Consider the following 25,324-nt stretch of genomic DNA (forward strand, 5'->3'; position numbering starts at 1 on the left):
CAAGGAGATCAAACCAGTCAATCCTAAAGGAAATCAACCCTGAATATTCACTGGAAGGACTGATGCTGAAACTGATGCTCCAATACTTTGGCCACCTGATACGAAGAGCTGACTCATTGCAAAAGACCCTGATGCTGGGAAAGATTGAGGGCAGGAGGAGCATGGGGTGACAGTGGATGAGATGGTTGGATGACATCACCGACTCAATGGACATGAGTTTGAGCAAACTCCGGGTGATGGTGAAGGACAGGGAAGCCTGGTATGCTGTAGTCCACGGGTCGCAAAGAGTTGGACAGGATTTAGCAACTGAACAACTACTGGGCTGGGCTGACTTCTAGCTGTGAGTGGGTCCAGGCCGCCTCCCTGTGTCTTTGACTCTCCTTAGCCAAGCAACTGACTACCTGGGATGTTCTCATGGTGAAAGTTGTGGCTAGAGTCCAAGTTAACTGTTACAGCATATTTAAGACCTCTTTTGTATCATGTCTACTAACATTCCATTGGCAAAAGCAAGTCACAAGACCAAGTCCAATATCAGTGGTGTGGGAGAAATATATTTCGCCTCCATGGAAATGCTGTGTAGTCACATGGTGAAATGTATATTTTCAGGAAGAGATGAAGAATTGAGAACCAAAATGCAATCTATTAATACCACACACAAGGAGAGAGCCTTTCAGGAAACTAGGTTGTGTTAAGATAAAGGCAGAACATAAATTAGATATGGACCCAAGGTCAAGGCCAGATTTTTTTTTTTTTTTTTTTGGTTCCGCTACATGGCTTGTAGGGTCTTAAGGTTCCCAACCAAGGATTGAACTGTGCTCCGTGCAGTAGAAGTTCAGAGTCCCAAACACTGGAAAGTGAAAGTTGCTCAGTCGTGTCCAATTCTTGGCGACCCCAAGAACTATACTGTCCATGGAATTCTCCAGGCCTGAATACTGGAGTGGGTAGCCTTTCCCTTCTCCAGAGGGTCTTCCCAGCTCAGGGATCGAACTCAGGTTTCCCGCTCTGCAGGCGGATTCTTTACCAACTGAGCCACCAGGGAAGCCAACCACTAGACTGCTAGGGAATTCCCAAGGGAAGTTTTTAAGACAAGGAGATACTTGAGTTTGCTTATAGAGTGAGAAAAAGTGGAGGCCAGGAGAAACACTGCTTGACAATATAAATAAGAGGAGCTAATAGCATTTCCTCTAAAAATTTCCTATGTAAGTCGCAAAATTTGTAGAAGGCTGGCTGGGCAGGGAAATTACTTCCTCTAAGAAGCATATTGGCTGAAAGCAAAGGAACTGGAGCCGGGCCTGAGGTTTTCAATAATAACTGTGGATAATGAGAGGCGATCTCAGCAAATTAAAAGCTCTGCCAAGCACAGGCCAATCTTCATCTTAGCAGTGCCCCCCAAGCCAAATGTCTGCAAGCAGTGAGGTATTACCAGGTATAAAGTGCAGGACAGGGTGAATAATGAAGCATCGGTCTGGCTGGGGCAAAAAATTCTCATGGGAGAGGTGTGTGTGTGCTCAGTGGTGAGGTTGTGTCCAACTGTTTGCAGGCCCATGGATTGTAGCTTGTCAGGCTCCTCTGTCCATGAAATACCGGAGTGGGTTCCCATTTCCTACTTAAAGGGATCTTGCTAACCCAGAGAGTGAACCCATGTCTCTTTAGTCTCCTGCATTAGCAGGTGGGTTCTTTACCCTAGTGCCACCTGAGGTGAAACCAAAGCGGATTTGGAGTGAATATTGAACATCTTCCAGAATAGTTCAAGAGGGGAGGGTAGTTTCCTGGCCCTGTGTGAATTCTCCGAAACACCCACTCTCACTCCTTATCCCCAGCCTTGTCCAGCTCCCTGCATTTCATAAAATGTATGTTGGATGATTAGCTATAATCTTGTAAATGTGTGTGTAGCATGAGATTAGATTTAGCCTTCAATCATTTCTATATCTGCAAGCTCATGTTTGAGCCTGCATTTCCTGTTTCAGATGTCAGGGACTGTGTTTTGATTTCTCAATATCATGCCTGGCACAGCCATACCTGGAGAAAGGTGTGTTCACAGTGACTTTTGACCAGGCTCCATAATTCTTCACTTTGCATGTATAGACACGGACTTAGAGACATACAAGTTCCCTTGGCCCAGAAGGGCCTTCTACAAACTAGCTTGTTAGTGTTCTCAGCCCTGCCTCTTTTGCAGCATACACAGGGGTTTAATTCTTTTCTATCTGATTCTTGTTTATTGGGAGCCCTTAATGTGCCAGGCACTGAGAAGAAGCTGAATTGTGGGTATGGAGACAGGAAGGGAGCAGGCTATAGTTCTGACCTTTAAGATAAGAGAAACTTCACTGTCTGGAGTTACAGAATGAAACCCAGGATTGGGTGTTGGGATTACACTTCAGTTTGGGGATAATTTAACATGTATCTTGGCTTTTTCTTCAGAGGTGGGTGAGGAGTGAGGCCTCCAATTCATTGTGCATAATGAGCCTATACCTGGATGCTCTCCACGCTGAGAACTCAATCTTTAGATCCAATGATCTACTCAGAGTACATCAGAGGGAAAGAGAAAATGTGTGGTTTGGGGGTCAGGTTATTCAGCCTCTCTCAGGCCAGAGCACAGGCGGAAGCAAAGAAACAGAAGAAAACAAGAGCCATGCCTCCCTCGCTCCCCTCCCCAACCATCTTCCTGCAGGAGAGATCACTGCCTTCACTGTTTGCAGATTTCCTTCCCTCCCTGTGCAGGGCTAAGGCTAGGGTTGCAGCTGGAAGAAGCCCAGCCCCAGTTCCAGTTTGCCCAAATTTATAGAGATGACCATGCCTGTCTTTACATTTTCTTCCAACCCACTGATCTTAACCTCTGGAAGGCAATTTGGTGGGGGTGGACGGGTCAGTGATGTGGAAATCCCACCGGCTTGGGCTATTTTGGGTCCTATTCCTGTTTCTGCCATCATTTTTGTATAATCTTGGTGGAATCACTCCCTCTCAGCCCCTGTGACTTCTTATCATTCGGGGCATGGCTTACATTTCACTTGCTCAGGGAGGCCCTCCCACATCTAAATTGGTCCTCTCTGACCTCCATAGAACCACAATGTTATAATCACACAGCAGGTAGGTATGTATGTGTATATATACACACATGTGTATATGTAAGTATAGTAAGTGCATAGATAATTGTTTGCTTATTTGGTTTGTTTCTCCGAGAGATTCTACGCTCCAGGAATGCCGAGAATGTATGTCTTTGACCCTTGCATCCTCAGATCCTGGCACGGAGCCTGGCACAAAGGACACAGAAAATTCATTTAGTTAATGAATAAATGAATGAATGGCAGCTGACCTACGTTATCTCCCAGGTTCCTTCCAGCTGAAAATGTTTTTGAGGCAAGGTTTCCCGCCAAGAAGACGTTCTCCCAGAGCTCCCTAATGGGGCTAGGTGGGGTGTAGGGCCGAGCCTGGGCTCTGGCAATTGTACACCGGGATTAGCGAAGGTCGGATGCGGTCTCCGGCCAGGCCCCGCCTCCCGGCCGGCCAGCCGGGGGCGGGGCCAGGCCGCCTCCAGCCGGGTGGCATTCGGGGCGTCGACAGCACCCAGGGTGGCGAGTGGGCGGGTTCGAACGCGAGTCAATGGCGGGGCGGGGCCAGAACGCCCCCAGTCTCCCCGCTGGCTGGTGCAGGGGGCGGGGCCCCAAGCCCTCAGGTTCCCCACGTGGGGGCCTGGGCTGAGCTGTCGCCTAGCAACGCCCCGCCCCGCCCCCTGGACCGCCGCGGGCGCCTGCCCCCAGCATGGCCTGGCGAGGCTGGCCTGCGTCGTGGCTGTGGGTCGCCAGCTGCGGGTTGCTGCTCCTAGTCTTCGTCCTGCTCTTGAGCCCCCGCAGCTGCCGAGCGCGGCGGACCCTCCGCGGCCTGTTCATGGCGCGTAGCAAGCAGCTGCTCTTCCGAATCGGGTTCGTGCCGGGCTCCGGCGGGCTGCGGGGATCGGGAAAGCTGGCGTGCTGGAAAGGGGACTAGAGGAGGGGTGCCGGGGCAGGGCTTAGGGGTTCTGACAGGGCTAGGGCTGGGAGATTTAGGGCCGGAGCTAAGAACGATCGAAGAGGCAGGCTAGAGAAGCTACTGATTTGGGGTGTGGGGGAGCGTGGGCTGACGAAGTGAAGAAATTGGGGATGGGTGGAAAATTGGGTTGGGCTGGGGAAAGCGGTTTGCTGGGGGGAGCAAGCCAGGGTAGCCAGAGAAGGGGCCTTTGAGAGGACCTCTAGAGAAAAGAGCCAGATGAGCGGTTGGAGACAAGGGAGCTGGAAAAAGAGGACGGGTGCAGGATCCCGGGTTCCTCCGGTGGACAGGTGCTGGAGAGAAGGAATGTCAGACGACTGAGCCTCACCTGAAACCGCTAACTCTTTCTGTGTGTCCCTGGTCCTCTCCCCATCACTCGGCTTCCCACCGCTCAATGCAAGCACTGCTGTCCCAAGTGGGGTTTCCCACTCCCCACTCTGTAGGTCAGTCTGTCCCTTTCCTTCGACATCCCTGTCTCCCCCACCGCCCTTGTCATAAGCCCCAGGCTGTGAAATCCGACCCTAATCACTCAGCCTGACTTGTTGAAGGTTCACTGACCTCCAATGACTTTTTCCTTTCTGACCCCCCCTTACCCCAGTCTTCATTCTTCTCTTACCCCTACTTCTCCTGACAGGACGGAGTAAGGATGGTAAGCAGCCCTGTTCTGCCTTATAGGCAGGAAGAGTCAGGATAGGAGTCACAAGAGGAAGGCTTCCTAGGGCCTCTATCCCCTTCCCAGGACCAGCAGGCCAGGGGGCAGGCCCTCAGGCCACACTTGGAGGCCAGTGATGTTGGCCTGGGAACTTTGGGAGCCCTGGCCCAAGGCCAGGTTCAGGCGAGGGCCGAAGCTGGGGAATTTCCTGAGTTTCAGAGAAGAGGTTGTACAATTCACCCCTCCTCTCGTGATCACCCCAGATAGCCCAGAAACTTTATCCATAGGATTATCCTCACCCAGTCTCACAGAGATGTAAGGGACTGAAAAAACAAGGGGTGAGGAGGAATCCTGTGTATGTGCCTTATGGGGGCATTCACATCTCTAATAACCCACACAATGGTCACATTCTCAATAATGCTCCAGCTAAGTCACCATTGCTCTTCAAACAGCATTAAAATAATAAAATTCACAAATATTTAAATATCTCCATATGTGAGGTTAAAAAAAATATATTGCTCCTCACAAAATTTCTGAGAATTTTATAGCTCTATTTGGGGAAAGATTTTTAAATCTACTTCTAGCTTTCAACATCGGTAAAACTGAAATACAAATAGCCTGAGGAAGTGAAAAAGTCTCCACAAGGGACTGGAATCAGAAGTCCTGAGGTCAAAATTTCCAAGATTGCCCACTCAGAATCCGGAAAGTTTGGGTATTCCTAGAACTTGGGATCTGGGTGTTTCCAAATCCTCAAACCTGGAATTGTCTGAGAGCTTCTCAGGAATCCAGTAATCCATGAGCTTTCCTGTGGCTGAACTTCAAAGTTGCCTTGGAATCAGCTCCCCAAATTTGCAGAGCAGGAGGGCGTGCCTGGAATCAGAGTCCCAGGTCCTGCCTGTCCAGGATCTGGCAAACAATCAGTCCAGTCCCTCGGGGGAGAGGCTGCTGGCTGCTGGGAGGGACTGGGGGTGTCAGCAGGAAACTGGTCTGAGGGAAGTGGGCAGGTGTTGATACTGGGAGGGTGCCTCCAGGAAGGATGGAGAGGGAGGGGCCGGGATGGGGCCTGACGTGAGGGGAGGGGCAGAGCGCATGAACACACTCCACCCTGAACGTGTGGCTGAGAGGACCACAAGTAGAGGGCTGTACTGGGGGGCTGGAAAGTAGACAGTGGAGATGGGAAGCTGTCCTGGGAGAGGAGTCCTTGTTGATGTTATCAGTAATAACAGTACTCACTGGTGTTTGACAGTGTTATAAAGGGCTTTCTTCAAACATAACCACCATTGTCTTGGGATGGCGATAACGGCACAGCAGAGGGTCGATCTGGGCTAACCTGAGGTGGACACACGCATTCACGACTCTGCAGGGCCTGGGAAGCAATGTGTGGTAGTTAAGCACATGGCATTGGGGTCAGATAAATCTGCTTTTGAATCCCAGCTTTATTGCTCAGTGGCCATGTGACCTTGGACAAATAAGTCAGCCTCTCTGTGCCTCAGTTGTTGGCATCTGTAAAATGGGCCTGGTGATCGTGCCTACCTCAGAGGGCTCCTGTGGAGATCAAATGAAATTGTACACAGGGTCTGGCTTGTAGTAAGTGCTCAGGAAATGTTAGCAATTATTCTTTCTATAGTATGGGGGATGTGGGGAGGGAAGATACATGGCGTTAGGCCAGCCGTGGCTCCTTCTAGAGTTTCCTTTATTTTTTGGCCACACCACGCGGCATGTGGGATCTTAGTTCTCTGAGCAGGGCTTGAACCCATGCCCCCCTGCAGTGGAGGCACAGTCTTAATCACTGGACTGAGGAAGTCCCTCAACCCTTTTTTTTTTTTTTTGAAGCTTCCTTACGTGCTCCTTCCCAGGTGGCTCAGTGATAAAGAATCCACCTGCCAACGCAGGAGATGCAAGTTCAATCCCTGGGTCAGGAAGATCCCCTAGAGGTGGAAATGGCAACCCACTCCAGGATTCTTCCCCAGAAAATCCCATGGAGAGGGGGTTCCAAAGAGTCGGATACAACCGAGTGACTGAGCACACATACATGCTTCTATTGTCTTCCAAGTGTATCCTGCTCACTTACTCTCAGGAAACCCCACATCCCTTCATTCATTCAGTGACCCCCACTCCTCCTTACTGCCCTGGGTCAGGATTGCGGGGTCACTGATAGGAGCTGTTCTCAAGGAGTCAGTGAGAGGAACAGGGACCCTAACTGGCAGGAGGCACAGGGCATGATAGATTCCTAGATTCCCCAAGAGTGACAGAGTGTGCCTGTGGAGGCTAGGATTGGGAGTGTGTGCTCCCCTCTGCGTGCCCCCTGCCTCAGTTTCCCTTTTGCCCCTTTGCCTTCTCAGTGGTAGTTGAGGAGGTTTGCTTAGAGAACAGGACCCTGAACAGGGCCTGTCTGCAGAGGGAGCAGTGAATGGGAAATTAAGCTGGGTTCCTGCGTGCAGGGATGGGAACCGTCTTTCAGAGCTGAGAAAGTGGAAGGCAGCCAGCCTCTGCAAATGGACAGTCCAGAAGATAAAACCCTCCCACCTTTCCTGACCAAGTCCCCTCTTCATTCCTAGGCATAGAGGATCTTTCTTGAATCTCCTGACCCAAGTGAAACCAGCTGTCCCAGGACAAACCTTGCTTGCTCCTCTTCTGCAAGAGAAAAGCCCTTCTCTGGGGCCAGTGAAGACCAATGGCTTGCTTGATTTCAAAGAGGGGGCAGGAGTCCTGAGCTGAGGACCCTAGAGTGAATGGCCCACCTGCTTGTGGCCGGAGTAAAGGCCACACAGAGGCAGTGGACTGGGCCATCCACAACACAGCCTTCAGGAGGGAAGCAGGGAGGGCCCTTTTCTTTTCTGCAGGCCTTAGAACCCTGGAGAGCCACAGCACCAGCACCCACAGTGTCTCCTCTGATGTGTGTCCCCGTAGGTGTGCCCTTCCCCAGGCCGTGCTGCCTACAGAATGGAGTCCACACCCCTCACCCAGGCCTCTGGGGCCCTCCCACACCCGCTCCTGGAGAAGGCAATGGCAACCCACTCCAGTACTCTTGCCTGGAGAATCCCAGGGACGGGGGAGCCTGGTGGGCTGCCGTCTATGGGGTTGCCCAGAGTCGGACACGACTGAAGTGACAGAGCAGCACACCCCCTCCAGAGCTGCCCAATCCCATCTTCCCCAGGCCCTGTGCTCTTGCCATACTTCTCTCTGGGGTCTGCCAGACCTTCCTACATCAAGTACTATTTCCTCAAACTATGCTCAAAATCTGAACACTCACCCCATTTCCTACGACCCTGGGCCAACCCCAGGTCACCTCTCACCAGATCTCCCAAATTGACAGCTCCCTTCAGCCTTTGTTCCCACAAGAGCACTCTCAGCAAGGCAACCAGAATCAAACCTTTAAGATTTAAGTCAGAAACGTGCCACTCCTGTGCTTAGAACTCTCCAGAATGGCTCCCTCTGGACCTGCCCACCCCCCACCTCACTTTGGTGGTTTTTTGTATGCCCTTCACCTTGCTCGTTGGATTTCGGCCACAGGCCACTTTGCTGTTCCTCAGGCACTCTAAGATAGTCTTACTTCCAAGCTCTTTGGTCGCTGTTCTCTCTCACTAGACCCTTCTTCCCCCAGATGGCCACGTGGCTGTGCCTGGCTTCCTTTAGGTCTCTGCTCAGATTTCACTGTATTAAAGAGGCCTACCCTGACCACCCTGTGAAAAACAACAGGGCCCCAGTGCCTGCAGTCTTACTCCATGGTGAGCTCGTGTGTGAGCTCACTTGCTCAGTCACGTCTGATTCTTTGCAATCCCGTGGACTGCAGCCCGCCAGGCTCCTCCGTCCATGGGATTCTCTAAGCAAGAACACTGGAGTGGGTTGCTGTTCCTCCTCCAGGATCTTTCCGACCTAGGGATTGAACCTGGGTCTCCTGCATTTCCTGCATTGGTGGGCAGATTCTTTATCTCTGAACCACCTGGGAAGCCCATTCTCCACAGTACATATCACCATATGACATCCTATATATCGACTTGCCTGTTGTTTACTGGCTTTCTCCCTCAACCAGAATATGAGCCATATGAGGGAAGGAACTTCTTTCACTACTGTATCCCAGCTTCCAGAACAGTGGCTGGCACAGAGCTGGTCCTCATTAAAGGGCTTTGGAATTAATAAAAAGCTTGGCCCAAATGTTATCTTCTCCACAAGGCTTGTCCAGCCTGTCCAGTCAAAATTCATCTCTGCCTCCAGACTGACCCCTGGCACTGTCTCCCCTCCTAGAGCTTTCATTGTGTATTCTTGCTTGTTCCTGCATCAAGTGTTCATGGGTGTGATTTCCTCACTGGACTCCCACAGGCCAAGCCCAGGGAACAGGGCTGAATCAGGAGTGCCTGGCATTGGGGTGAGGAGGGGAGGGATGGAGGCGGGAGGGAGGGCCAAGAAACAGACCCGCACCAAATAAAACCCTAGGGCCTTGGCTGGGCAGGTGGCCTGGGATTTCAGGCAAGGAGACACAAATAGTCCAGGCCTCCTGCCCAGGACTGAGATTTGACTGTACCTCTGGTCCTCCCTGGGATCCCTTAGGAGCCATTCATCCTCCTCTTGGGAAAGATGCTGAAGGCTGGAAAGGGCTGCAAAGTCAGCAGAGGACCAAACCGGATGAGGGGATGGGTACGGAGACGGGGGTCTGTGGTCTCCCAGCCAGGCCTGTGTCTTGACCTGTTGCAGGCACTGCCCCTCTTCTAGTCATGGAGAAGTTGTCCCCTGACCCCTCAAGGCCTTGCTGGCAGCTTCAGGAAACTCTTCAACCTCTAGGGCCTTTTTCGCTGTCTCGTTATCTTCTTCAGTTTCCTCAATTTGGGGAAAGTGCAAAACATCTCGTGGCTCAGTTTGTTCCTGAGGGGCCTCCGAGCAGGCTGTGCTCCAGCAGGACTCTGTGTCCTGGTGGAGTCCAGGTCCCTAGGCCCTCAGACAGGCATTTCCGGTTTGCTTTCATAAAGATTGCCTGTCACTGGTCAGATGAAAAGCCTGGGAAAAGCTGGGGCCCGGGTGGAGGCGGGTAGGGGAGGCGGGCAGGAGAGGAGAAGCCAAAAGCACCCCCCGACCAGAGTCCTCTCAGCCTGGGCTTGTTGTCCAGCTGGTAGAGTCTGGGGCCAGGGCCAAGCTGGGACAGGCAGCCCCCAGGCCTGTCTCAGGGCTGCCCAGGATGGCGAGACTGCTCGCGGGAGGAGGCGGGGAGAAGAAGAGTTTCATTGTGTGTTCTCCACTGCGAGCCAAGAGAAGGGGGTGGCGGGAGGGCTGTGTGTCACTGTCCCCAGCTGTCCCATGGGGCCTCCCATGGGGCCGGAGGCTCAAACTCAGATACCAGAGAAGCCACACTCTGGTTCAGTGAGGCGAGGAGTGAAAGGTATGCCTGTGGCCCCCCAACTGGGGATGGCAGGTGCTTCATCCTGCAACCCTGACCCCAGGGGGAGGGCCCCTCAGGCCCCTACAAGGCTGCCCCAGGCCGGCTGCCCCCACCCTAGCCCCACCTGGTGGAGTGGTTTTTCTGTCTCCCACCTGGGTCCCAGAGGACCAATTAGGAAACTTGCTTTTCTTTTTGATGAGGTGATGGTGGGTAGTTCCGGGCCCCAGAACTGCTGAATCAGAGTCCACGAGTGGGTGGTAAACAGAAGAGGAGAAGGTCAGCATCTTTGGGTTTCACCAGCACCCCCAGATCATACTGGTGCGTTCTGGCACATTCTCACGCTGCAGGGAGTTTGAATCCCACATCAGGCCCTGCAGAGGTCCACATCATTGTGTAAGTCACCTGAACTTTCTGGGCTCAACTGCTCGTTCAGAGAGGAAGAGCACTTGGTTTTACAGAGCGGGAAACTGAGGCTTGGGGAGTGAGTTTCTGCTTCTTACCTCGGGCAACAGAAGAAAGGGAGCTGTGAGCCCCATTACAGGGGATGGCGACATCCCAGCAAGATGGGGGGCTAGGAGATGGGAGGCAGGTTCTTCCCAGGGACTCATTCACTTTTGCATCTTCCCATCTTTTTTCCCTAAATTCTCTTGTCCATCTGGCTTGTGCTGCTCCCGGTGGAACCATCCACCCAGTCATGGTTCAGAGAAGAGAGCTGCAGAGCCTGGACTGAAAGAAGTCTCCAGGATTCTCCACTCAAGGCACCTTCTCCTGAGAGCTGCTGGGGTCTTGGACCCTCTGCGGTCCTCAGGAAAACTGCACGTGTGAGGAGGTGGTCTGGGGAGAGAGTTCACAGGGTTCAAAGGCTTGTGTCTCATAGAGACTGGAGGTTCCAGAGGCCAGATGCCCGGCTATGTCTGGAACACTGTAATTACCCCGACAAATGTTTTCCCAGCAAAGGCTCTCAAAGGAATTGAGTCTGACCCCAAATAGTTCAGGCCCACTCATCTCATCCTACCTGTTTATTAGGGGTTTGCAACGGTTAAAAGTGTGAATGAACTCCAGGGACTTACCTGGCCATCCAGTGATGAAAACTCCATGCTTTCACTGCAGAGGGCATGGGTTTGATCCCTGGTCAGGGAACCACATGCCATTAAAAAAAAAAAAAAAAAGGAAGAGTGTGGACTCTGGGGTCAGGCTGCCAGGGTGAGTCTCTGCCCAACCACTCACTGCTCTGTGATCTTGAGCAAATCCCTTTCCACCTCTCTGGGCTCCGTCGGCTTTGTCTGTAAAATGGAGGAAATAATGATACCTGACTCGGGGTTGCTTGGAGGATGATAGGAGATAACCAATGGGAGGCACTGAGCCCACTGGTGGGGTCTGGGAAAGCTGAGGGAGAGGTCATTCTTATTAAAGATGAAGCCAGTGGGCTCCGGAGAGATGTTCTAACCTGTGGGGCAAAGTCAGGACTGCGGACCCTTCTTCAGACCCCCTTTCCTCTGCTCCCCATCTCCTCCACTTTAGAGGCCCGGGGTCCAGACCCTAGGCCGGGGAAGTTGAGATTTTGTGCCCCAGTGACACAGCCTCACCCAGGCCCTTGGGTCTAGATGACCTGCTTATCAGAGCACCCTGCTCCACCTTTTGGGTCCCACCAGGAGAGGGGAGGGACTTGGAACCAGGTGGGTGAGGTGGGAAGGGAAGAGCCAGGGCAGGGGTGGCTGTAATTTGGGCCTCCGATACCCTCATGGGGCATCACAGCCTGGCCTGGGGCCAGTTAGGTGGAGCCCCAGTCAATGCTGACAGTCGCTTTCTATGCCCGTCACTTTTATACTTACATGCCTGGCCCTGCGCTGCCTTTCCTGGTCACTTAGCGTTTTGTGAGTCCCGGTTCTGTGCTGGGCCAGTGCTAGGGGGCTGCAGAGGAGCCACGAGAAACAGACTGGTGACTGCCCACCCCCTGCATGGCGCTGATTAGGGCACCAGGTAGAAGCTGATAAGGCCCAGCTGCTGCCCCGGGGCTCAGCTGCTCCTGAGCGCCCCAGATGGAGCAGAGGAAGGCGGCTTTCTGCCAGGATAATCAGGTCCTGGGGTTGAGCCCAGCCCTGAAAAATGCTTGTATGTGTGTGTTAGTCACTCAGTCATGTCCAACTCTTGGTGTCTGCATGGACTGTAGCCCCCCAGGCTCCTCTGTTCATGGAATTTCCCAGGCAAGAATATTGGAGTGGGATGTCATTCCCTTCTCCAGGGCATTTTCCCAACTCAGGGATAGAACCTGTGTCTCCTGCTTGGCAGGCAGATTCTTTACCCTCTGAGCCACCAGGGAAGCCGTGAAGGATGCTTGGGGTTTCTGCCTGGCGCTGATTAGGGACTGGGTAGGGTTCCAGTAAGTTAGAAAGGCCTGGAGGCTATTCCAGCCTGAGACCTGTGGGAGCCAGGCAGGACTGTAGTTCTGAAATTTTAATGAACTATTTCAGGCATTCAGAAGACAGATAAAATAATAATCCTCCCAGCTGAAGAAAGACAATGTTACAGACCCTGTGAAGCTCGGCGCCCACCTCCCCAGCCCACCTTCCCCCTCTCCCAGAGGAAACCCTACTAACGATGCTGACCATGCCTTCCCCTCGGCTGCCTTTATTCTTTTACTGTTTACGTCTGCATAATGATGGTTTTGCTTGCTTTGGCCTTTTTTTTCTCTCCTGCCACACCACGCGACATGTGGGATCCTGGTTCCCTCACCAGGGGTTGACCTGCACCCACTCCTTTGGAAGTGCAGTGTCTTAACCACTGAACCACCAGGAAGTCCTTCTTTGACATGTTAGGGAAATATTGTCAGGTTGCCTGTTCTCTGTGGCCCGTCTGTTAGCTCAGTGTTACGTTTGAGCTCTGTGCAGGCTGAGAGCTAGTACCCTAAATCATTCACTCCCAATGTGTAGTTTCCCATGGTCGGAACATGTTGTCTGTCATTCATTTGTCTATTGTTCTGTCGATGGACATTTGGGGATGTCCACTTGTTCACTCTTGGGACACGGGGTTTCCACGGGGCCGTATTGGGGAGGGGACAGAGGCTTGCCTCCTCCCGGTCCACGGAGGGCCTGCCTGGGGGTTGGACACTCTCCCACCAGCCCTGGGGAGCCACTGAAGGCTGTTGAGCAAGAACAGGATGCAGTCGGAAGTGGTGCTTTGGGAGCATGAGCTCTGCCAGTGGTTTGCAGTTTGGTTCAGGGAGTCAGAGAGCTGACTAGAGGAGGCTTTCGTTAGGGCCTCTCCAGCAGTTTCTCTTTGCAGAGGTGAGCCCATGAAGGGAAATGAGAAATGGAGAGGAATTCTGTCTGAGTCACCGGGGGAAAGGGTTAAACGGATGCTCGAGTTGTGAAACTAGGAGGGTGACAGGGCCTTTCCCAGAAAGAGAGGCAGCTAGGGGAAGAGCTGACAGGCACCGTTACAGACCCTGGTGATGCAGCCAGCCCGCCAGTGGAGGGGGAACTGAGCGCAGGGACTGGAGAGAAGCACGAGGAATCCTTTGTCTGCAAAGAACCAGGCCCCATGCAACCCAGTCCTCAGGCCCCTTCCCCCTGCTCTGTGCAGCGATCCAGACCTCAGGGCCACAGGGGCCACCCTGGCCAGCACAGATCTTGAGTCTGACAGCCACCCCCCTACCACCTTTCTCCATCTGCAACACCTCCTCTAGTCCAGGCCCTCGTCGTGTCCCTCACTGCGTGACTCCCCAGCCCCCTTCCCCTCTGCTCCAGTTCATTCTACCCTCCACACAGCAGCTGAGCAAGCTCTTATAAAGGAAGTTAGAACATACGTTTCCCCACTTTCAAACCCACCAGCAGTTTTCCACCCCCTCTCCATGACCTGACCCCTGCGCACCTCGCTGACCCTTTCTCTGCCTACAGACTTCGAGGCCTCTTGGCAGCTCCTCGAATGTGCCCCATTTGTGCCTGTATAGGGGTGTTGGTGCTGCGCCCCCCACAGTCAGCACTGCTGGCTCCCCCATCTGTCCGTTCCCTGCACAAGGGTCGCCCTCAGAGAAGGGGCCTTTCCTGGCCACCCAGTCTACCGGGAAACCATCTTCCTTTCCCACCACAGTTAACCGGTTGCTTGTTGATTGTTTTGTTTTCCGGTTCAGTGTCTGTTGGCTGCTCCTCTCGTTATGTTGGCAGGGAGCCATCTGCCTTGTTCTCTGCCTTCTGTTCTGTACCCGGTCCAGCACGTGCAGTAAATATTTGCTGGTTAAAGCCAGTGGAAGAGCAGAGCCTTGTTTACTGCAGCTTCTTACTGCATAGCCCCTGCCCTTGTACATCTTGATCTTTGTTGAAGGACAAAGTACGTGTACTAAGTATCCAATAAGGGAAGACGGGGAATGTTTACCAGTCCCTCCCAGATTGTGCACGGCCTTGTTCTTGCAGCTGTGAAGGCTGTCCGGCTGAATTTGGGAGGGAAAAAGCAGTTGCTAAACACCTTCCACCCTTCAGGCCCTGGAGAATGTTAACATTTGTCATCTTGTTTTATGTCACTTAATCCTTACACAGTCCTGCAGGGGTAAGTCGTGGTATCGCCATTTTATAGATGAAAAGTCTGATCTGTGAGCCCATTGACTAGCTCAAGGTCTCAGACCAAGGATGGCCCAAGCCATGATGAGAACCCAGAGCTTCCTGTTGCCAGAGGTCCTGCACTTCCCGTAAGCCTAAATAGGAAGAAATGAAGTCAGGAACAGGGCCTAGATGCCAGGAGGCATCTGGGCACAGAGGCAAGGGTGATTTTCTTTTCTTCTTTATTATTTTTAAATTTTTCATTTTACAATCATCTCAGATTTGCAAAATTTGTGCTAAGAATTCCCATATACCCCCTCACCCAGTTCCCCGGAATGTTAACATCTTCCACAACCGTGGTATAGTCATCAAAACCAAGAAGCTAACATCCATCCAAACCGTTACCACTCTCCAGACTCCAGTGAAATTCCGTGCATTGTCTCCCTAGCATTCCTTTTCTGGTCTACAGTCCAGTCCAGGATATTTAGCTTGATCCAGCCAGTCCCATCTGTGCTGTGCTGAGTATTGTCCCAACGGCACAGCAGGGAGAAAGGCAAGAATCAGCAGCTCCCGCTAGCGCTCACCCAGGCTTGGTGCGCCTTCCCCAGATTCTCACACGTCCTGTCCTCTTTCCTTCTTGGAAACGTCACCTCCTCAAAGAGGCCTTCCATGACTGACCATCAGATCTAGAATAGCAGCTCTTGTCCTCATTCTCTGTCCTTTTGCCTTGTTCATTTTGTCATCTTCTCTTGACAGTGAAAGTGAAAATGAAAGTCGCTCAGTCAAGTCCAACTCTTTGCAACCCCATGGACTCCATGGAATTCTCCAGGCCAGAATACTGAAATGGGTAGCCTTTCCCTTTTCCAGGGGATCTTCCCAACCCAGGGATCGAACCCAGGTCTCCTGCATTGCAGGCAGATTCTTTACCAGCTGAGGCACAAGGGAAGCCCAAGAATACTGGAGTGGGTAGCCTATCCCTTCTCTAGCAGGTCTTCCCGACCCAGGAATTGAACCAGGGTCTCCTGCATTGCAGGTGGATTCTTTACCAGCTGAGCTATCAGGGAACAATATGTTTATTTGTTTATTTATTTGGCTGCCTCGGGTCTTAGTTGTGTTGCACGAGGGCTTCATTGCATCTTGTGGGATCTTTCACTGCCGTGCGAGGGCTCAGTGGTTGTGGCCCGTGGGCCTAGTTGCTCCATAGCCTGTGGGATCTTAGTTCCCCAACCAGGGATCAAACCAGAGTCCCCTGCTTTGCAAGGCGGATTCTTAACCACTGGACCACAGGGAAGTCCCTTGACAGTGTGTTTACTGTCTCGTCTGTCCCACTAGAGTAGAAGCTGCAAGAAGGCCGGGACTCTGCCTTACCCTCTGTGTGCCCGGAGCAGGCTAATAGCAAGGCCTCACTAAACATTGTGGAATGAGTGAAAATAGGGAGTGGCCGAAATTAATTTTAAAATAAAACAAAAACAGGACCCATAAAAAATAGTCATGAAGACTCCTAAAGGATGGTAGAACCCCTCCACAGCGCATCCAATTTCCCAACTGAAACAAGTGCTCAGGCACACAGAGCTGGGACAGCAGTGATTCACCTTCACCAAATTGTTATGGAAACATGCTTGCTGCTGCTGCTAAGTCGCTTCAGTCGTGTCCGACTCTGTGCGATCCCATAGACGGCAGCCCACCAGGCTCCCCCATCCCTGGGATTCTCCAGGCAAGAACACTGGAGTGGGTTGCCATTTCCTTCTCCAGTGCAGGAAAGTGAAAAGTGAAAGTGAAGTCGCTCAGTTGTGTCCGACTCTTAGTGACCCCAAGGACCGCAGCCTACCAGGCTCCTCCGTCCATGGGGTTTTCCAGGCAAGAGTACCGGAATGGGGTGCCATTGCCTTCTCTGTGGAAACATGCTTGGTTTTGATCAAATTGCTTGCAGACAGATCAGCTTGCCCTTCCCAAAGGGCCCTCCCCCTGCTCCCCACAGACACAGTAAACCTCTGTAGGGATTTGAGGTCCTTCATCCAGCATCCCAACTTCAACTTTTCTGTCTCAGGCTTGATCAGCCAGAATCCCACCCCCATTACCGCCTGCCTTGCTGTGTAAACCTAAACACTGACCAAACCCACCCACAGCCTCGCCTGTCACTTTCCTGTGAGCCCAGGGCCTGAGATGGCTCATTCTTCACAGGGCCCAGTATAAAATGGCATTTGGAGCCTCTTGCTCAAAAAGCAAGAAAGAGGTGCCACATCCAATACGAAATTATGAAGCCTTTCCTTTGTTCTACAATCTCTCTCTCTTGACTTGCCGTGATGTTTTTAATTTGCTACTTAATGTCATTTGAGTAGGGGAATATTTAAAATGTTAATTATTAGCATGGATTGTGCCATTCATTATATATCATGCAATGTCAATTTTAAATGCAAATAGAAGAACACTTGGGGCTTCCCACGTGGCTCAGTGGCAAATGAATCCACCTGCCACGCAGGAGACGAGAGTTCAATCCCTGGGTCAGGAAGATCCCCTGAAGGAAATGGCTACCCACTCCAGTATTCTTGCCTGGGAGATCCCATGGACAGAGGAACCTGGCGGGCTACAGTCCATGGGATCACAAAAGAGTTGGACCTGGCTTAGTGACTAAACAACACCAGCAGCAACAATAAGAACATTTAACTTATACGTGGGATCACTGAAACTACCTAACTCACATTTCTTGGCTTGTACACAGATATGTGTTATGTTCTTACCAGAACAGTGGGAGTGTGGCAACAGACCTAACTCAGCTGTTTTTGTTTCACTTCTTAATGCATAGCACACTCTACCAGCTCTCTCTGCTTTCAGCTTTCTGATGAATGAGGAAGAGCTGGAAGGAAAAGCACAGATCCGTCGCCTCTTTCCCTGCCTTTCTGAAACAGCATCATCTGCAGCCTTAATGGTGGGATTATACATAAGAAAGGATGTGGTAGGGTTCCTTGCGTCTCTTAGAACACCATTGCCTCTTGATGCATTTTAAGCAAATTCCTTTTTTTTATAAGATTTTTTTTTTTTAATGTGGACCATTTTAAAAGTCTTTATTGAGTTTGTTACAATATTGCTTCTATTTTGTGATTTGATATTTTGGCCACGAGGTGCATGGGATCTTTGCTTCCCAACCAGGAATTGAACTCACAACCCCTGCATTAGAAAGCAAAATTTTAACCACTGGACCACCAGGGACATCCCACAAGCAAATTCTAGTTTGAACCCAAAGTGTGGCTCACAGGTCAGCTAGTACCCTCCGGCCCTTTACTCATAGAGGTACACTCACTTGTCTTCACCTTGGGGCTTGAATTCCCACACAAAGAGGGTCCACCAGAATTCTGTGCTCACGGCCATGGTGAACACGGTGTGTGTGGCAGGGTCAGGGCAGCAGGGACCAAGCGGACACATGTGATATGACATGATGATATGTGCATCACCTCTGCTCACGTGCATGTTCCGTTGTCCCATCAGACTTCACTTACAAGACACAGGTTCAAAGAGAAAATCATTAAGGGTTTCAGGATGGTGACAGCAGAGCGTCATGCCCAGTGTGGGGCCCTATGCGACTGCCGGCTCGCACACCTGTGAAGCCGCCCTGTGTGCCAGAATCCTGTGCTGGGGACTCTGTCACTCACGAGTCCCCTCTGTTCCATGTGCCCCCTTTTCACTGTGTAGCCTGGAATGTGGCAGGTGGGAGGGAGTGTGGTCAAACCATCCAGCCTCACTTCTGCTGGCTTCCTCCATCAAAGAGCCAAGCAGAGCTTTCTACAATTTCCCTAAGTGAACCCTGCTGTCTGCTGTCTCTGGGCCTGTGCCTCTTGTTTCCTCTACCCTAGGGGTTCTCAGTCTTATTGTCTCTGGGCCAGTAACATCAACATCACTCAGAGCTTCTTAGAAATGCAGATTCATGGGCCCCACTCAAACTGTCTAAGACTCAAAACGCTGGGATGGGGCTGAGGAATCTGGCCTTCAGTAGGTCCCATGCGTGACTGCGACGCACCACTGCTCTGCCTGAAATAGGGTTCCCACCTCCTTCCGGCTTCCTAACTCCTGTACTGCCTTCACTGAATAAGGCCCTCATCCTCAGATCTCCTCTGTGAATTCCTCAGTTCACATCTGGCCTGATCAGCTTTGAGCTTGGGGTCTGTCTGTTTCATTTTGCATCTTGTCCTGAGTCCCGAGCAAGGCAGACAGTCAGCACGTGACAAGTGGCAGTGGAGTTGCACTGGCGCAGGGGGTGACCGAGGGAGCGGAGGCGTGGGGCCTGGGCTGAGCAGACGTCCCGCCCCGCAGGTACAGCCTCTACACGCGCACCCGGCTCGGGTACCTCTTCTATCGCCAGCAGCTGCGCAGGGCTCGCAATCGCTACCCCAAAGGCCACTCCAGAACCCAGCCCCGCCTCTTCAACGGTGAGCTCTGGCCGTCCCAGGCCAGCAACTGCCCCAGGCTGTGCCCACCCACCCCATCTCTCTCCCCCAGTGGATGGGCTCCCTGCCCTGCCCCCCCACCCGCATCTCTATTCCCCAGGAGTGAAGGTGCTCCCCATCCCCGTCCTCTCGGACAACTACAGCTACCTCATCATTGACACCCAGGCCCGGCTGGCTGTGGCTGTGGACCCGTCAGACCCTCAGGCTGTCCAGGTGAGGGGAGGACGAGGGCAGTGGGACCTGGGCTCACCTTGGGGGCTGGCAGCTTCTCGCTAGAGAGGCTGACCCTGCTCTCTGCCCATGGGAGGTGCCCCCTCCATGTACACTCACACAGCACACCCTGACCGCTGCAAACACACGTGACCCACTGGGGAAGGGTCAGTGTGCAGGGTGTGGCCGGGGGAGGAGGGCAGGAGGACAGAGGGAGAATCAGAGCTGGAGGAAGAGCAGTGCTGACCCAGGGCTGTGACCCGGGGCTGTGGGTCTAGCCAGCTTCCTTCTGCCTCTTCCTCTCTGTGGCCCCCTCTCGGAGCCTTGCTTTTCTCACCTCTGTCTGTTGTGTTTGGGTCTCTTCATCATTCTCTCCATTTCTTACGTCTCTGTGTACATGTACCTGTGTGTCCACCTGCTCTGCCAGTCTCCCTCCACCCTGTGCCCGTGCTGGGGCTCAGGTGCCACCCTTTAGCCAACCCCCTCTTCCCTACCCGCTTCCCATTCTCTGCCTCCATCGCCTCCCTCCCCCCCCATCTCTCCCTGCTCTCCTCTCCACCCAGCATCCCGATCCCCAGTCTGACTGCCTCCTTTCTCCCCCAGGCTTCCATTGAAAAGGAAGGTGTTAACTTGGTTGCCATTCTCTGCACCCACAAACACTGGTAAGGGGCTGAGGTGGGAGGTCTGAGTGCAGATCATCTTCCCTTGGCCGGCCCTGGCTCCGCTGGGCTTTCCAGGACTGGGACCTGTGAGAACAGACTGGGCTGCGGGTCAGGGATCAGGCTTGGGGGGGGCACCATCCTCATGAAGTCACTAGGGCACCAGGGGAGAGGGGAAGAGGGAGGGACAGGTCTCCCCCTCTTCTACTTACCACGCTCCTGAAGCACCAGAGGAGGGCAGGGCAGGCATTTATCTTTCATTCCATGGGCATGTCCGCTGGGCAAATGTGATCTCTTTCATCCAAGGAGGTTTTAGTCCAATAGGGGAGACAGCCCTGTGTGAAAGTGTACAAACAATAACAACTGTGGCAGCCAGCGCGGGGTTTGGGGGGCAGGGGCAGCGGGTGGGTATGATCAGATCCACATGGAGGAATTAGAGGGCAGGACGACAGGTTGAACAAAGGTCTGAAGCAGAGCGGATGGCTTGGTTCAGTCCAGAAGCCAGGAGTCGCAGGGCTCAAAGCCCTGGAGATACTTTGGGAAGACGGAGGCTAGGAGGCCCAGTGCAGTTGCCCCTTAAAGCCCCTGCCTGTCTGTGCCATCCTACAGGGACCACAGCGGAGGGAACCGCGACCTCAGTCGGCGGCACCAGGACTGTCGGGTGTACGGGAGCCCTCAGGACAACATTCCCTACCTCACCCAGTAAGTCCCTGACCCAGGGGTGGGATGGCCGTTTCCTTCACCCTCATCCTTCAGTTACGTGTTTCAGGGCTATCAGCAGTTGGATCTTTGCTGATACCCTTCCTGGCCCTTCGAGGGCAGATCACAGCTCATCTGAAGCCTAGCACTGTCCACCCCGCAACCGATCCAGCCATAGTCCCCCAAAGAGGAAGCAGGAGGGCTTGAATCTGAAGCCCTGGGCACTGAGGGGGCCTGTCTCTCTCTGGTGGGGAAGCCCTGCTCCTGCACATCACCCATCCCCTTGGGCCTGGGCGGGGTGGGGGAGGGAGGAAGAGCGTGGCCCAAGCTCTAGTGCTTTCTCTCCACTGTCGCCTCCCTCCTCAGTCCCCTGTGTCATCAAGATGTGGTTAGCGTGGGACGACTTCAGATCCGGGCTCTGGCCACCCCGGGCCACACACAAGGCCATCTGGTCTACCTGCTGGATGGGGAGCCCTATGAGGGTCCCTCCTGCCTCTTCTCAGGGGATCTACTCTTCCTCTCTGGCTGTGGTGAGTCCCTCAAAAGGGAAGGGAGGATGCAGGAATGAGAGGGAGGGAGAGAGGCCAGGGCAGGGGCCCGAGGACAGCCACAGCCCCATGCAATGCACGGAAACGTTGGTTTCAGCAAACATGTTGCCTCAGCAGTTACTCACACCTCTGTTACCTTGATTCTTCTTTCATATCCTCATGACATCCTAAAGGGGATGGATGAAATGAGGCGAAGCCTATAACTGAGTACCGACCTCAAAGAGCATTTGTTTCCATTGGGTGGAGCCAGGTTCTCTGATAGAGTGACTGGCAAGACCAGTTACAAAAACCTGAGAACCCCTGAGTGACAGGGTGATCCTGTGGGTGGAGGATCACTGGTCCCAGGCTGCATGGAGTCCCAGAGGCAGTGCAGGCAAAGAAGGAGGTGCTGTGTGGAAAAGCACAACCCTGCCTGGAGCGGGCCTGGGGTCACAGAACTCAGCCTGAAGGTTCCATACCCCTTCTCCCACCACGTGTCAGTCTGTGCCCTCAGACGGGCCCAGCTAGGGCTGAATGGGTCCAGCTCCCAGGGGGAGGGAGGGAGTTGATGCCAGGTGAGTGGGCATGGCAGGGGCATGGGTGAGGGCTGGTGGCCAGCCCCAGCTATGCAGGGGGGTCCCTGCTGTGTGATCCTTGTTCCTCACACATACCCACTGACCCTACCAGGACGGACCTTTGAGGGTACTGCAGAGACCATGCTGAGCTCACTGGACACCGTGCTCGGGCTGGGAGACGACACTCTTCTGTGGCCTGGTGAGGTTCCCCTCCCTCTCTTCCCAGCCCCTCACACATCCAGTTCCTGGCCCAGAGGTGACGCAGCTCCACCTCCAGTGGCTCCTGGGAGCCATCTCCAGCAGTGGGGGCAGACTCCCTTTTTTCTGGAGCACTGGCTGTGTAAGGCCTCTTATGTCAGCTGCCCCTGGCAGCCAACCCACAGCCCCTGGGGAACTCTGTAAGCCCCAGAGTGTCCCCGTGGGATGGCTGATTTCTCATAGCCAGAGCCTAGAACAGAAAATAGCCTTTACTTAATGAGGCGCCTTAAATCCACTCTGCATGGATCATTACCTGCGTCCATCACACCCACACTGCCCACCCATCATCCATATACATGTACGTGGAATATCCATACATACGTGCATGGGTACATTGCATATCTGTAGTTTCTAAAACACATCCACTAATATCTCAGTCAATCCTCAGAACACATATTCATCCATTCACTCCATTCAACAAATACTTAACGTGCACCAGGTCCTGATCCCAGCCCCAGGGACACATAACGTTCTAGTGGCATTATTATTTTCCCCACTTGCCAAAAGAGAAAACGTTGACTGAGGTTGCACGGCTGGGCAGAACCAGCAACGCTAGAATGCAGGTCTTCTGGCTCCAGGTCTGCGGTTTCCCCCGTGCTTCTGCTGCGTCACTCGTGGCTGACTTGTGCACACGTTTACAGAAGCGGCTCCTTGTGGTTGGGCTTTTTCTGGAAGCACTGTCCCTCCTCCTCAGTTGTTAGGTACCCATCGGCCTGGGGATGGGAGGACTTTTCCTGACCATAACCCGTCTCACTCTGCCCTGTGTCTCGGCCCCCATGGCCATCCTTAGGCCACGAGTATGCAGAGGAGAACCTGGGCTTTGCAGGCGTGGTGGAGCCCGAGAACCTGGCCCGGGAGAGGAAGATGCAGTGGGTGCAGAGGCAGCGGATGGAACGCAAGAGCACGGTGCGGGGCTGGGGTCCAGGAGGGGCCGGGGGCACTCCCCAGAGGCTTCCCACCTCTGCCGAGCCAGGCCCTGCAGGCGCCTCCCCAGAGCTCTGGCCTGTTTGGCACAAGGGCCTTCCAGTGAGAACTCCTGAACCCAGGATGGTGCAGGGGGTGGGGAGGTTTCCCTGGTCAGATCCGTTTTCCGGATCCTCCCCACCAAACCCCGTGTCTCTCCTCCCACAGTGCCCGTCCACCCTGGGGGAGGAGCGCTCCTATAACCCGTTCCTAAGGACACACTGCCTGGTGCTCCAGGAGGCTCTGGGGCCAAGCCCCGGCCCCACAGGCGACGATGGCTGCTCCCGGGCCCAGCTCCTGGAGAGGCTCCGCCAGCTGAAGGACCTGCACAAGAGCAAGTGACCCCACCCCGGCCCGGCCCAGCCCACACGCTGCGGTGGGGAGACCGCCCATCATCGCCCACACCACACCATCCCTCTCTCTGCTACCACCTCACCTCCATCAGCTCGTCAGCAGGCACCACCCGGACACTGGTCAGGGGCAGAGGAGGGACAGGCGAGGAGACCCTGAGACCGAGAGGAGGCCAGCTGACGGAAGGCTTGGGGACTCCACAGGGTGAGGCTGAGTCACCGAGGGCAGAGCTAACACGGGGGGTTAGCTCCCCCTGTTCCTGCCACGGCAGTGAGGATGCAGAGCCCTTGCTCTCGCTGCAGTCTCTGAACTCAGGGCAGCAGGAGTCCTGAACAGGGTGAGTCCATCTTCCCCTTCCTACGATCCACGGCTGGGAAAGAAACTTGCTCCTCCAGGCTGGCCTGAGGTGAGGTGCTTTGGAAGAGCAGTCACTCAGGGGGGCACCTGGGCTCTGGTTTTCTGAGCCTCTGCCCCTCCTCTCCCAGGCATTTTTGCACAAGAGCAAAGCACCCACAAGAGCAAGGCCAGCCCTGCCCCTACAAGGGCATTTTTTAAAACAGAGCCATTTCTGAGAAAGAGGAAAGGGCTGGAAGCCTGGCTGTTGACAATCTCTGCCTCTGTGACTCCCCTGCTGCCTGGAAGGGGGAGAGTCCCGGTTGCCAAGGAAACCTGACCTCAGGCTAAGGAGACACCAGGAGGCTGGGACTGGAGGCCCACAGTCATGTAGGTCACATGCTCCTGCACAGCTGGCCTGGTCCTGCCCGCTGGCCTCTGCCTCTGCCCTGGGCCAGCAGGGCCCCCCCTTCCCGGGGGACCAGAGAGCCCTTGTCCACCAGGTCCACTGTGGTTTTCTCATTGTGGCCCTTATTCTTAGAAACTCCTGCTTCATCCTCAACCCTTGCCCCTTTCAGTTAGTAAAGCCATTCACCTGGCCCTTTGCAGTTGGCCAACGACATCGCCTTGTCATTTCTCATTTGCCCTTGGCCCCATCCTGGCAGGAGCAGGGGGTCTACACAGCAGAGAGCAGAAATCAGAAGTCCAGGAGTGGACAGCTCTCGAGTGAGTGGCAGCTTCTAGGACCCTGGGTCCGGGCCCTTCCCCTCTGCTCAGCCCTCCCTCAGCTCACCTCCTCCCCTGGCCTTGGGTCCAGGTCCCTTTGGGGCCACAGTGAGGACAACAATGGTCCTCAAGCAGGTATACCTGGGGTCAGCCAGGAGCCTTCTCTTCCTGGGTGGAAGCCTTCCCTCAGGCTCTGCTCCCCACTGGGGAGCCCCTGAGATGCCGCTGCCCTCAGTTTCCCTCATCATCCTGCCTCTGCCTCCCTCTCCGGCCACAGCCTCTGGTACCAGCTCTAGCAATACCGCCAGAATAGTCAGAGCTCCCCACCCCTCCAGACCTGCAGTTCCTGCCTCTGTGCCTTCGCTCCTGCTGTTCTTCAGAATGGAATGCCTTTCCCTTGCTCCTCCTGCCTTGTCTGCCTGGCAAACACCTAGTCATGTCACCAATCCCCCTCAAGGTCCCCCTCCTCCAGGAAGTCCCCCCTCCTCCTCCCATGCCCCTCCCCCTCCAGGCTACCTCTGCTCTTGTCAATGCTTCTCCTGTGGCACTTATCACACTGTACTTTACTTGTTTACACGTTTGTCTCCCCTCCTCGACTGTGAACCCTTCAGGGCATGGACTGTATCTTATGCATCTCTGTGTTTTCGCGCCTAGCACGGTGCCTGGCACACAGTAGGCGCTCAATAAATGTTGACTGGATGAATGATTTAACCGAGGCTTGGTCCCTCAGTGGGCTTGTCTTTATTGCTGGTTCTGTTTTCCTCTCTGGGTTACAGTTCTTGCTTACTCAGAAGGACTGCACTTCTAGAACTCTGGTCAAAAACAAAGCTATAAATATATCCTTCCATGGCTCGTGAGAATTTGTTCAGGGTTTATGATTTGCTTACCTTGGTGTTTTCCAAAGCTTGAGATGCACAGATGCACCGCTAGCTGCAGGGGAAGTGGTTTTACATGGTCACCACCCAGCCGTGAATATGCTTTAAGGACAAGGCCTTGGCGCTGACCCCTC

The 25,324-nt window shown here is 53.7% G+C and overlaps 1 protein-coding gene across 2 annotated transcripts in view; it reads left to right on the forward strand.

The window, feature by feature from the left end:
* The window catches only part of PNKD (PNKD metallo-beta-lactamase domain containing), a 68,807-nt gene extending 43,803 nt beyond the window's left edge, over positions 1-25,004 (forward strand). The window contains exons 1-9 of one of the 2 annotated variants that reach the window (XM_052635439.1): positions 3,757-3,917; positions 18,881-18,996; positions 19,115-19,227; positions 19,828-19,886; positions 20,493-20,585; positions 20,949-21,112; positions 21,797-21,883; positions 22,733-22,848; positions 23,074-25,004. In XM_052635439.1, coding sequence (XP_052491399.1) covers positions 3,757-3,917; positions 18,881-18,996; positions 19,115-19,227; positions 19,828-19,886; positions 20,493-20,585; positions 20,949-21,112; positions 21,797-21,883; positions 22,733-22,848; positions 23,074-23,247 — 1,083 coding nt within the window. In that variant the 3' untranslated portion in view covers positions 23,248-25,004. Of the gene's footprint in view, positions 1-3,756; positions 3,918-18,880; positions 18,997-19,114; positions 19,228-19,827; positions 19,887-20,492; positions 20,586-20,948; positions 21,113-21,796; positions 21,884-22,732; positions 22,849-23,073 lie in introns of those variants that run through there. The other variant, XM_052635438.1, reaches the window with a different exon arrangement.
* The last annotated feature ends 320 nt before the right edge of the window (positions 25,005-25,324 follow it).

This window comes from Budorcas taxicolor, chromosome 2 (assembly GCF_023091745.1).
Source record: "Budorcas taxicolor isolate Tak-1 chromosome 2, Takin1.1, whole genome shotgun sequence".
Classification (NCBI taxonomy): Eukaryota; Metazoa; Chordata; class Mammalia; order Artiodactyla; family Bovidae; genus Budorcas; species Budorcas taxicolor.